The sequence below is a fragment of the Pygocentrus nattereri genome, chromosome 9, assembly GCF_015220715.1.
Source record: "Pygocentrus nattereri isolate fPygNat1 chromosome 9, fPygNat1.pri, whole genome shotgun sequence".
In the NCBI taxonomy this organism is placed as follows: Eukaryota; Metazoa; Chordata; class Actinopteri; order Characiformes; family Serrasalmidae; genus Pygocentrus; species Pygocentrus nattereri.
In genome coordinates this window covers 15303406-15316409 of record NC_051219.1, presented here as the reverse complement: position 1 = coordinate 15316409, position 13004 = coordinate 15303406, and the positions used below count along the sequence as shown (strand labels likewise).

Here is a 13004-nt window from a genome sequence, read left to right as displayed (position 1 = left end):
GTTCATTTTTATTGTTTACAGTATAGTCATACTGTGTCCTAAACTACAATGACACATCTGCACAACCTTATTGAAGACCCAGATGAAGTTTAAGCAGGTTGAATAAACATTTGAAGATGTATTTTTACAGAAGCAGTTTAGGCTGCTTGGATGACTATTAAGTTCTAGTGTTTGTTAGCAATGTTAGCCTTGCCACTTCTAAAGAAACAACATTTGGACTCCAAACATGTCACAGCCAAACTACATCTGGGGTAAGTGGAAAATTTTGTCAATTCAATTTTTGGCCAAATCATTCCTTGAAAATGTTGACATTGTCATCAAGTGTGGTCAAATTTGAAACGTCCCATTCTAGAAAAATCTACCAACTCAGATTTCTTTGCAATAGTTGTGATAGAAACCAGACATCAGAAAAATGTTATGTCTCTGAAAGCTACCTCATGAAATGCTATCATGTGGAATGGTTACAGAACATCGCCTGATGCCTAAAATGCCTAGTTTACAGTTTTGAGACATTTGGTCTAAAAGGCATTGTTTACAATGCATTCAGAGTAGAAATGTACATATAGGGTGTTATAAAGAGAAAGTTATAATTTTTCCAGATTCACCACAGTTTTACCTTTATTACTACATTAATACATACGTAAGCTCAGAAAGCACATGTGCTTATTTTGGATTGTAAAAATGGTTAGATTTGTGTTGCAGAAATCACAATCCCAGGTTCACATCACAAGAATTATAAGACCATTTGAGCTGGTTAATTTCTCTAAATTGCACCATTACATGTAAATAAAAAAAGATCAAACTGTCTAGAATATATGACAAATGGAAAAAGGACAAAGGATCACTAAACAGAGGGAACGTCTGATTGTGAGAAAACTCGCATCTGAAATAGGAGTTAACATCACAGCACTTTTCACAATCTTCCATATGCATCAGAATATGTGTTTCTTCTGTGGTCGAGAAACTGGAACAAACAAATAGGAGCCAGCAGTGTCACCTTTTTAAAAATATTAATATGATGATTTTTACACTGCACTAAATTCTACTAAACATTACTAATTACGTTCTCTTTGTAAAGAAACATGGAACTGGTCAGTATATTGACGATGTCCATGATATGCTCAGAAATGTTACATAATTTGTCACAGTACTTAAAATTATTGTCATATTAACCAACCCAACTTTAATGCACTCTATTATGAAAATATTTTATTTCTTTATGAAGTAATTTTGAGTCGTTTCCATTGGTCCAGTCATTGTGAAATTGTGAAATGTTCACACAATGTAAATGGCAGCTGGAATTTTATGAAGGCATAAAAAATGTTACAATTAAATCTTTACTGAATATTAGTTTTTTAGTTACATGTTGTTCAAAAAACCACATTCCTCTGTCATAGCTGAGAAACTCATTAGTACCTGTAAGTTATGCAGTAACTGCCATGTTCTGAATTAAATTTAACTTTGTTTCTTTCACTTCCTCCTCAGTGCTAACATGGGTGCCGTATCCCATTTGCACTAAGTGCTTTGGAGCCCGTTCTTAAGTAGTTGTGCTCTGCAGAGAACAGAAATCAGGGGAGTGCTTGAGGAAGCTTGAGAGACGCAGTCTTTCTCATGGTAATGGATGGATATGACATCATGCGTTGGCAGTAAAACAGTTTGTCTGCACAGCACAAGAACAACACAGTCTTTTTGCTCGGAGGCCATGATACACAAGAATGTGTGTTACAAAAGTGCAGATGTCCTAAACTTTGCAAGATGTTTGATATGTAATCCAAAAATAATGATGTTTTATATTGAATTAGAAGCCACGTCATGTGCAGTGTTTCATGGATACTCATTAAAACCGACAAAACTATCTGTTGTTAGTAACTAGCCTATAAACATTACTGTAAACACTTGGGCTCTGGCTACCCTGACAAAAAGAAAGGCCGTAAGTCATGGGACTTGACCTCAAATAACACACCTGACTATCATTAAATTGATCTTACATGGAAACAGGCAATTGTTGCTGTTGGCAAACTTGTAAAGTCTTAAGGTAGCTTCAACAAAGACTTCAGGGAGCATCAAATAAAGCCTGTAACCATGGCAGATGGCAGGGTGAGATTCCCTTGGGTACAGAGTCAACTTTCAGACCTAGCCCAAACCAACTGTTTGTCTATTGTTTACCTCAAGGAGGTTTTGGTAGTTTCATTCATACTTTATTACTTCAAATTTCTGACACATGTGGTACCATATATTACTATTACTAGAATTACATAGCTAGAAATGCCATTGTGTTGGGATGATGCCCCTTTAAGACAACCTGCTAACCTTCATAATATGAGGCACTGGTAAAATGTATTGGAGTGACTAAGCAACAACCTAGGAAGACAGGAAAGCAGAGAAGGAGGGGTGTCCATATGTCCCCCACTGAGGCAGCTGCATCCTGCCACGGGGATCGGCCTTCAGGACTGACCATGTGACCCACAAATAATGGCAGTTAATGTGGGCTTGTGTATAAGCTCCAGGATACTGGAGGGTAGCTTAGCAACCTCGTTCTTCATTGCCTAGCAACGGCAGAGCCTGGGACAAGGGCCTGGGGGGGTTGGGTGTCCGTTACTCCCTGGCCTATATGTCTTTCCATCCGTACTGGCTCTTTTGACCTCAGTTACCCATGCCTTGAAGAATTTTCTGTGGCTCAAAAATGTGGGCTGTTTGCTTTAGCTCTTGCATTTAGCTAGAACCTAGGACAATAACTACACACTAAAGTTGTGAGATTCCTGTTCTGGGACATATCTTTAGGAGTTTTGTGAATATCAGGGAACCTGATATTAAATACATTTGAAATATAACCACCAATAAAAGTAAATTAAATTAACATAGATGCACTGAGGCCTACTTTTGGCACACTGCACACTACAGAGCATTACATCACTGTATTAGTCTGTAGGCTAGATGATCTTTAGTGTTAGACACCAGATGGAAGATGAGACAATCAAGTTACAGTGCAAGATGCACAGAGCGATCACATTCAATACTTAAAATACGATATTTAGCCGCTTTTGTTTAAAAACGGAGCCTGTGGAAGAGCATTTTAACTGGATATTTTAACTGAAGTGAAACTGTTGTCTGAAGAGACTCCTAGGCAGAACAATGGACTGACCCTTATAGACACAACTTTCCCCGTTTTTCTTTCCTCCCAGTGGATCAACAAGCACTTTTATTGAGTCTTATTTGTTCAGAAGAATTTTCATTAAACGCAAATCAAGGCATATAAATATATACATCCAGTAAAACGTTGCTAGTGTTTGAGATGGTAACTGGGTGAGGCTCTGGGAGGAGGCTTCACATCCCTCATCTTTTTCTTTCGTCCAATAGTAATTGGCCTCTTCTCCGTTACCGGGCAGATTTTCCGAAGCCCGTCCAATGAAAACGAGGCACACGCAGTCGCTAGGGCAACACGCATATATATTGGGAGGCTCGAGCATTAAACAATATTCTTCTTACATCGACCCCTTAGCTGTCGAACTGTAAGATATCTCCGCCAAGAGAGCCTTTACATCTCGACGAGAAAGACCATTAGGAACAATGGTGAGCGTGTTTTCTGGTTCATGTTGCTTAATGGCTGGTTATATCTAAAATTACATTCTAAAACTATATTTCAATTAGCCTATGTTGTGTTTGTGTTTTTACGCAACGTTAGGCCTCAAAGAAATAGCCCAGCGCTAGTTATATTTCGTAAGGAGTGAGCAAAATGTGGCTAAAGCCTCTCGTTCAAAGTAGTTCACTTAAGCTTGTGAGGAAAATCTAATGTGGTCATAAATTTTTTGTAAACGCCTGCGCGTGTAAATAGTTTGTAATGAGATGCTAGCTCGAGAAATGATAGAAAGAGCGGGAGCAGACGACAAAGAAAAGCAAGAGTGCGGTGTGAGGGGAATAAATAATCTGGGTGTAACCGGCTCCACACTGTCCGCTCGCCTGTCATGGTATCACTGGAAAAAACACGAAGTCCAGCGCCTCCCCAAGGACGTATCGGACTCTCAGCGACCCGTTATATTTGCTCTACTTTGTGAAGCGTGTTTAACGTAGGAAAAGTAGTCAGATTCAAACGTTCAACGAAATGCTATCCTCAGAACGGATATCCAGTTTCAACAAAGGCTCTGTTGGTGGACAGATGCCATGCAGTATTCATGCTGGTGAAGGCTGCAGCATCCCATTAACGGATGGGGCGTCTCTGTCCCCAAAGGCTATGTGGGTCACCAGTGGGAGATACACCATCACCATGTCCTGGTGTCAGATAGGCTGTGACACAAATTCTCAGTGATGACAAAGCTTTTGTTTGTGGCTTACATCTGGATAAGCTCTCGTCACACTTGAAAAAGTTTTTCAGTGGGTCTGTAGTAAAGCCATTGGTTCTGTTTAGAACCATGAATTCTGTATAGAATTAAACGGAATTTTTTAGATTGATGGAGAATGTGTTGTATATGCTTCTATGTAGGATCTTTTTGAAAACAGTTCTAGATAACGTCAAATAGGGTTCTGGTATTGTTAGAATGTCAATAGAAGGACTATATAGGGCTATATAGAACCATAGACAACACATTTTCCATCAATTTGGAAAAAAAACATATCAGCACACAAAGAACTATCTAGTGTTTCTGTATAGAACTCGTGGTTCAAAATAGAACCTGTGCCTTTACTAAAAAACCTTGAAGAACCATCTTTTTGAAGAGTGTATCTATACCTCAGACCTCAGTTGCAGACTTAATTAAGTAGTTAATAACTGTATCATACTGAAATAATTTTTCTGTTTTTTCCATATACAGTGAAGGGTCTAGTTCCAAAACACATTATATTAATTTTCTTTTTTTGGCTTAATATACATTGTTGAGGATGGGATTTACACATACTAGAATTATTAGAGCTATATTATTTATTTATTTATTTATTGATCAATTATTTATTTATTTCCATTATTTTCCACCTATAAGCAATAACATACAGTACACCTCCCGCGAACTCCCACCCCCCCTCCCCAAGGCACCCTTCTCCAGTGGCCAGTTCAGAGCTATATTATTTTTAATACGACTATATTAAAAATATCTATATATATATATTCCTCATTTGTCCCCTTTCTCCACAGCGTGAGTGCATCTCCATCCACGTGGGTCAGGCTGGTGTCCAGATTGGCAATGCCTGCTGGGAGCTCTATTGTCTTGAGCACGGCATCCAGCCGGACGGACAGATGCCCAGCGACAAGACCATCGGAGGAGGAGATGATTCATTCAACACCTTCTTCAGTGAGACTGGAGCTGGAAAGCACGTCCCCAGGGCTGTGTTTGTGGACCTGGAGCCCACAGTCATAGGTAGGATTGGGATCATTATTTTTCTGGCAGAGATTCAGTTTTAGCTGTAGAGGGCACAATATGAACGTGGCGTAAAAGAGGTTTAGTCTACATCAAATCAATGTTTTTTTATGAATCAATCGATGTTCAAGGTTCAGCTGTATTACGCTTATCCTGTTTAGCAATTTTGCCTGCTATCTTTAACTCACTTTTAAAACATAGGAGTGACAAAAACTGGTATTTAAAAAGTAAAGAGGTCTCTTTCGTCCCCATTGGAAATTATTCCTGTGCTGCTAATGTGATTAAGCTACTTGGTTGTGGTCTCCTCCGTCATCTAATTTATAAAGTCTTTGTTTCCAGATGAGGTCCGCACTGGAACTTACCGCCAGCTGTTCCACCCTGAACAGCTCATCACAGGAAAGGAGGACGCTGCCAACAACTATGCTCGTGGTCACTACACCATTGGCAAGGAAATTATTGATCTGGTGTTGGACAGGATCCGCAAACTGGTGGGTGTCTGTAATCATCGAACCGTAGTTGAGAAATGATAGAATAATTTATTAGTCTTTCTTGTACTAACAAACTTGATACTGTTCTTTGTAGGCTGACCAGTGCACAGGCCTCCAGGGTTTCCTGGTTTTCCACAGCTTTGGTGGTGGTACCGGTTCTGGTTTCACCTCCCTGCTGATGGAGCGCCTGTCTGTTGACTACGGCAAGAAGTCCAAGCTGGAGTTCTCCATCTACCCAGCTCCCCAGGTGTCCACTGCTGTGGTGGAGCCTTACAACTCCATCTTGACCACTCACACCACCCTTGAGCACTCTGACTGTGCCTTCATGGTAGACAATGAGGCTATCTACGACATTTGCCGTAGGAACCTCGACATTGAGCGTCCTACCTACACCAACCTGAATAGATTGATTGGTCAAATTGTGTCGTCCATCACTGCCTCCCTCCGATTCGATGGTGCCCTCAATGTTGATCTTACTGAGTTCCAGACCAACTTGGTGCCCTACCCCCGTATCCATTTCCCACTAGCTACCTACGCCCCAGTGATCTCAGCAGAGAAGGCTTATCATGAGCAGCTCTCTGTGGCTGAAATCACCAATGCTTGCTTTGAACCAGCCAATCAGATGGTGAAATGTGATCCACGTCACGGCAAGTACATGGCCTGCTGTCTGCTGTACCGCGGTGATGTGGTGCCCAAAGACGTGAATGCTGCTATTGCCACCATCAAGACCAAGCGCACCATCCAGTTTGTGGACTGGTGTCCTACTGGTTTCAAGGTGGGCATCAACTACCAGCCCCCCACTGTGGTTCCAGGTGGAGACCTGGCCAAGGTGCAGAGGGCCGTGTGCATGCTGAGCAACACCACAGCTATTGCTGAGGCCTGGGCTCGTCTGGATCACAAGTTTGATCTGATGTACGCCAAGCGTGCCTTCGTGCACTGGTATGTTGGTGAGGGTATGGAGGAGGGAGAGTTCTCTGAGGCCAGAGAGGACATGGCTGCTCTGGAGAAGGATTATGAGGAGGTTGGAGTTGACTCCATCGAGGGTGAGGGAGAGGAAGAGGGAGAAGAGTACTAAAATTCAGGAAGCAAGCAGATGTCCTTTGAAAAGTCATACAAACAACAAAATAACATTGTTTGCAAGAATTTGGTGAACATCTAAAATAAAGCTCCCTTTCAGACAAACTCGTCCTTTTTATTGTCTTTAATTTTCTTAAGCTTTTGGGAAGATATTCTGTGATTCAGCACCAAAAGAAAGACATTACTGTATTAACATCACACATTAATATGTTTTCAGAATTAAGGAAAAATTAAATAAAGATTTTCTTATTAAAATATCATGTTCCATCCATCCATCCATCCATTTTCTAAGCCGCTTCTCCGTCAGGGCCGCGGGGGGGGCGCCGGAGCCTATCCCAGCAGTCTTCGGGCGGAAGGCAGGATACACCCTGGACAGGTCACCAGTCCATCGCAGGGCAAAATATCATGTTACTAATCATAATTCTGTTTAACATGGCTCTGATGTCATGACTCGTCCTGGGCTATTCAGGCTGTTGAACTTAATTATTTCTTAAAGCAGATCTGCAAACTAATCAAAAGTTCATCTTGATTTTCTCATGGTTCACTTATTGTCTCTGTGAACTGAACCGAGCAACTTTGAGTTAATGTGTAATGCAGCTCTAAAACATTCTGAATATGGCTTAAAGGGAAATAACATTTTTTTAAATTTCTGCATTTGGTTTGATGCTCCATTCTAGAGAGACCCACTGATCTAGAACTGTTCACAGTGGTGATGACAGGAACCAGATGTTTGAAGTGTTTAATGCCTCTTAAAGCTGCATGATGACATGAAACGGTTATGAATGTGCTGCATCATGCCTGAGACATCGTTTGCAGCAGTTCTAAGATCGGGTTTCGGCCTCAAGCACGGTCTTAATTGTGCAGGGTAGGGTAAAAGAGTATAAAGATCTTTTGGGGGTTTAACACCGTTTTGACACAATAAACAGTAAAAAAAATGTAAAAGTAGGAACGCAGCGCTTAACGTTAAATGGGGAATTCCACCAGTTCTTCAAAGTTGCTTCATAATTTATTTGTAAAGTTGTAAACAAAGTCAGAGTGGTTTACTGTGTCTCATTTTGGAGAAGCATACAGCCAGAGTTGTTCACATTTCCCCTATAAGCTACCTTATAGGGCAGAGGTCCAAGTCCGTACACAGATGCTGTCCTATGTGGACCTGGACCTATAAACTATGGAGAATTATTTAGTTTTGACAGGCTGCTCCTATTTTGATCACCGTAGCTTTTCTAGCCTTTACGGTAGCACTTTAGGCCTGGTAAACTCACAGGCTAATAACAGTAATAAATAAATTATGAAATAAAACTGAAACGTGCTGCTGTACACGTTCCGTATGTGCAGTTAGTCTGAGGGAGATAATAAATGAGATGCAGGTACTCAGGGATAGGATACTGATATAGAAATCTTCCAGATTGTACAAGATATGGATAGAAGATGTACAAAATGTCAATCTATATGTGTAAGTACAGATTTGCTAGATTGAAGGTGCAGTAAGATCAGAGTGAGTCTGTTGGTGTGGATGAGGTTTAGATTGTCCGTGGAGATGATGACTCAAGAGGTGAAGTGACAGGCCTACAGACCAATACACCAACACTACTGGCTCTGAACCACTCTGAATGGCTTTGTTTACATGCTAACCATTTACTTACGTCAAAATTTTAAAAACCGGTGGAGCTCCCCTTTAATCTTAGGTAAGATATTCTTTCCTCGTCAGGCTGATGAGTCCGTTGACAGATAAGCGAGCCGCAGCCTCTCCGCCGCTGCGGCTCTGCCGGAGGGAGTCCGTTACTGCAGCACGCCGTTTTAGAGGGAAAGTCCGTTATTATTCAAAAGTTAAAACACGCCAATGGCGCGTCGCGTCCCGTTCATAAACCAATGGGGAAGTGGCGGGAAGCGACGCCTCCTCTGCGGTAGCCCCGCCTCTGTGACGACGGACCCGAAAAGCTATAAATAGGCCCACCCCAAAGTTTCTGGCCATTTTCTGTTCTTACCGCAGACTCATTACAGTCGATCGGTGAGAGTTGTACCTCAAGGACGGCCTTCGTCTAAGCTTCTTCTTGCCACCTTACAGACTTCATCTTAAAATGGTGAGTATGACACTTGCTATGCGAGGGTAACAGCACCAGATCATTTTCATAATCCAACATCATTTTAATAACGGTCCCCTCAGCTAGCCGTTCTCCGGATTAACGGCTTGGATATTTTTTCCTCTATTGTGAAGTTGGCTTTTCTGAGGTAAAATATCTGTAACCTCTGAATTCGGCTTATTGTTCGCCGACGCCTTCGAAATTTTCCGTTCCACCTAAAATGGTGAAGCAGATCCGTTCTAGAACTGCCGTTCCATTTAAGGTGGAACGGGAAACCATCAGCACGACGCCGGCGGAGAGGAAGCTGAATTCGGCCTCCTGTGGGAGTGTAACTGCGTTTATACGCCCAGCGCGATGATTCATAAAAGTTGGCTTTACCCACTACATCAGTCGGGAATAGGAGTAAAGCCAGTCTGTATAAAATATTGAAATATTTATAAGCTGTGCAGACGAGAAAATCCTTCGATTTTTTTTATTGGAAAAAAACCACCAGAAATGTGCCGCTTCAACTGAATGACCATGAGGGTCATTGTTCAGTGAAGGCAAATTAAGAGTCCCCCCATAAAGAAAGCTAACGGCAGTAAGAGCGTTTTCATCAGGCGTTTGTCGCACTGACGGATAAAACAACTCCGTTAGTCGTCACGTTAAAATGATAAGCTGCCCTTTTAAATATTTGGAAGGAGAACGACGCTTTAGGGACCGAGTGCGGAAGTGAGTCAGTATCACGTGGTCGGCGAGGGGCTGGTGAATTCCAGGCGGCTTAAATCAGCTTCAGGAACTTAAGAAGTTTCTCATGACTGAGCTGAACACTCCCAAATCCCGTCGGAATGAGTCAGCTTGACTCAGCTTTATGGCTTCCCACATTTCCAAATGCCCTTTTGTCACATAAATGTATGTGACATGGCGACTTATTTGAAATGGGCCAGTTTTAAATATTGGATGCGTAATCTATTTGACTAGTTACCCGTGTTAAGTTTTTCAGACCTATGCGTGACCTAAATGAATCGTATGTTGGACAGTATAAGGTTTTTGGTTGTCCAGACTTTCATAAGTGTTTACATATGAATATTAATCTAAATAGCTCAACAGATATGAAGTACATTTAACTTGTGACTTTTTTAAAAAGGTACTATCTACACATGCACCTTTGCTTTACCTGTGTACTTCCTAATGAGGTGAAAGTTGCTAGAACATGAAATAAAATATTGTTCAGTGAGACATTTGAATGAATAAATATTTGAAAGCAAACAGATGGCTCCAGATATATATACTATCAGTCATATGCTCCAGTTATTAAGCACAAATGTCCAGTGTTTCATATGTATGAACTTTTCCTTTCCAGCTTGTTGGTTCCCGTCTCTGGTCTTGACAAAATGCAGCATTGTTCATATACATATCTGCTGATGCATTAACTTTTTTTAATGTAGCAAGCTCATTAACATGCAGACAGCACACTACCCTACCTGGTAACATAAATACATCAAATGTTACTTTTAAATTAGTTAGCCAGATCTAAACATTAGTACTTTTTTTAGCAAATATCTGCCTATACTGATTTTTGTTGTGCATCGCTTATAAGCTCAGTTCGTCATTTATAAGAAAATTCTTATTTTAATTGTAATCTATCAGAAGTGCTCTCCACCTCCCAATCAGCTCCACCCATCAAGTGAAAAAGCTCTGCTAGCTCAGACCCTCCCTGAAAGTTTTTCTTTTGAAGTCTCATGGTACAGAGGAAAAATGCATTGTGATTTCCGCGTTCACGTTGAATGGAGATGAGGTTCTTTTCAAGACTACGCCCAAGCCAAAGCAGTCTTTTCAAGACTACGCCCAAGCCAAAGTAGAGCAGCTGTGGTGATGGACCAGTACATAGACCTCATTCCTCCCATTCTTTGTTCATCGCTCTGATCTAGATACAGGCTGCTTTTTTTTTTTTAATCAGGTGCTGACTTGGTCAGGTGTTAAGGCAGTGGGTTGTACCCTACAGTGAACATGCTTTCACTTTTATGGAGACTCCTCATTTAATAAAGGTTCACCACCTTGTTTTAAGGCCTCACAGGCCATTTCCAAAGCTTCAGCCTTAAATGTTTTGTACTGTAAATTTCTTAATGAAAGATATGACCATTCTGACATTTGCCCAGACATGAACAAGAGTTGAAATTGGTAGGTGTGATAGGTAGTGATAAGAAGCATCATATGTACAGTGTATAAAAGTTATAGTAACATTCTGTCTCTCCACAGCGTGAGTGCATCTCCATCCACGTTGGTCAGGCTGGTGTCCAGATTGGCAATGCCTGCTGGGAGCTCTATTGTCTTGAACATGGCATCCAGCCTGATGGGCAGATGCCCAGCGACAAGACCATCGGAGGGGGGGATGATTCATTCAACACCTTCTTCAGTGAGACTGGTGCTGGAAAACATGTCCCCAGGGCTGTGTTTGTGGATCTTGAGCCCACAGTCATAGGTAGGATTGGGTCCAACTGGTCATAATTTTAGCTATAATGATCTATACATTCATCTAACTCATTTGGTTTCCTTCTCCAGATGAGGTCCGCTCTGGAACGTATCGCCAGCTGTTCCACCCTGAACAGCTCATCACAGGAAAGGAGGATGCTGCCAACAACTATGCTCGTGGTCACTACACCATTGGCAAAGAGTTGATTGACCTGGTACTGGACAGGATCCGCAAACTGGTAAGCAGCATTAGTTAAAGAAAACTGACACCAATTTGATGATTTCCAGGCTAACATCTATGCAAAATTCTCCCTAGGCTGACCAGTGCACAGGCCTCCAGGGTTTCCTGGTCTTCCACAGCTTTGGTGGTGGTACCGGTTCTGGTTTCACCTCCCTGCTGATGGAGCGCCTGTCTGTTGACTACGGCAAGAAGTCCAAGCTGGAGTTCTCCATCTACCCAGCTCCCCAGGTGTCCACTGCTGTGGTGGAGCCCTACAACGCCATCCTGACCACCCACACCACCCTTGAGCACTCTGACTGTGCCTTCATGGTGGACAATGAGGCTATCTACGACATTTGCCGTAGGAACCTCGACATTGAGCGTCCTACCTACACCAACCTGAACAGGCTCATTAGTCAGATTGTGTCCTCCATTACTGCCTCCCTCCGATTCGATGGTGCCCTCAATGTTGATCTTACTGAGTTCCAGACCAACTTGGTGCCCTACCCCCGTATCCATTTCCCACTAGCTACCTACGCCCCAGTGATCTCAGCAGAGAAGGCTTATCATGAGCAGCTCTCTGTGTCTGAAATCACCAATGCTTGCTTTGAACCAGCCAATCAGATGGTGAAATGTGATCCACGTCACGGCAAGTACATGGCCTGCTGTCTGCTGTACCGCGGTGATGTGGTGCCCAAAGACGTGAATGCTGCTATTGCCACCATCAAGACCAAGCGCACCATCCAGTTTGTGGACTGGTGTCCTACTGGTTTCAAGGTGGGCATCAACTACCAGCCCCCCACTGTGGTTCCAGGTGGAGACCTGGCCAAGGTGCAGAGGGCCGTGTGCATGCTGAGCAACACCACAGCTATTGCTGAGGCCTGGGCTCGTCTGGATCACAAGTTTGATCTGATGTACGCCAAGCGTGCCTTCGTGCACTGGTATGTTGGTGAGGGTATGGAGGAGGGAGAGTTCTCTGAGGCCAGAGAGGACATGGCTGCTCTGGAGAAGGATTATGAGGAGGTTGGAGCCGACAGTGTTGAGGGAGAGGAAGAAGGAGAGGAGTATTAGGTGGCTGGCTTTCTTGTCTTTGTTCTTGTATGTGTTTTTTCCTGTTCTTTGTTCTTTTATCACAAGTGAAATAAAGATGGAAAAATCTTAACCTGTTTGATTCATTTGTCAGTTGTAATGTCACTTACCTATGAAATGATCATGATTTGCAATAATTGCAAATTTCATGGCCTATGGTTGTGTTGGTTGTTTTAATAGCCTTTGTTTGGAAAGGGTCAGAGCTTCAAGTTGCAGTGCATTCTAATTTCCCCACATGCCATGATGTGAAGTG

General features: G+C 42.3%; 1 protein-coding gene across 3 annotated transcripts; it reads left to right on the top strand.

The window, feature by feature from the left end:
- The first annotated feature begins 3423 nt into the window (after positions 1–3423).
- Positions 3424–12824, top strand: LOC108433416 (tubulin alpha-1A chain). Of its 3 annotated transcripts, XM_037540891.1 has the most exons (5): positions 3424–3570; positions 5123–5345; positions 5685–5833; positions 5928–6854; positions 12686–12824. In XM_037540891.1, exons 1-5 carry the CDS (start codon positions 3568–3570, stop codon positions 12731–12733), a joined length of 1350 nt encoding a protein of 449 aa, XP_037396788.1. In that variant the 5' UTR covers positions 3424–3567; the 3' UTR covers positions 12734–12824. The 3 variants fall into 3 exon arrangements, with proteins under 3 accessions (XP_037396788.1, XP_037396787.1, XP_017563447.2); XM_037540890.1 differs by lacking the exon at positions 12686–12824 and having other exon boundaries at positions 5928–7015; XM_017707958.2 differs by lacking the exons at positions 3424–3570; positions 5123–5345; positions 5685–5833; positions 5928–6854 and adding exons at positions 8866–8991; positions 11230–11452; positions 11533–11681 and having other exon boundaries at positions 11759–12824.
- Positions 12825–13004: the final 180 nt, after the last annotated feature.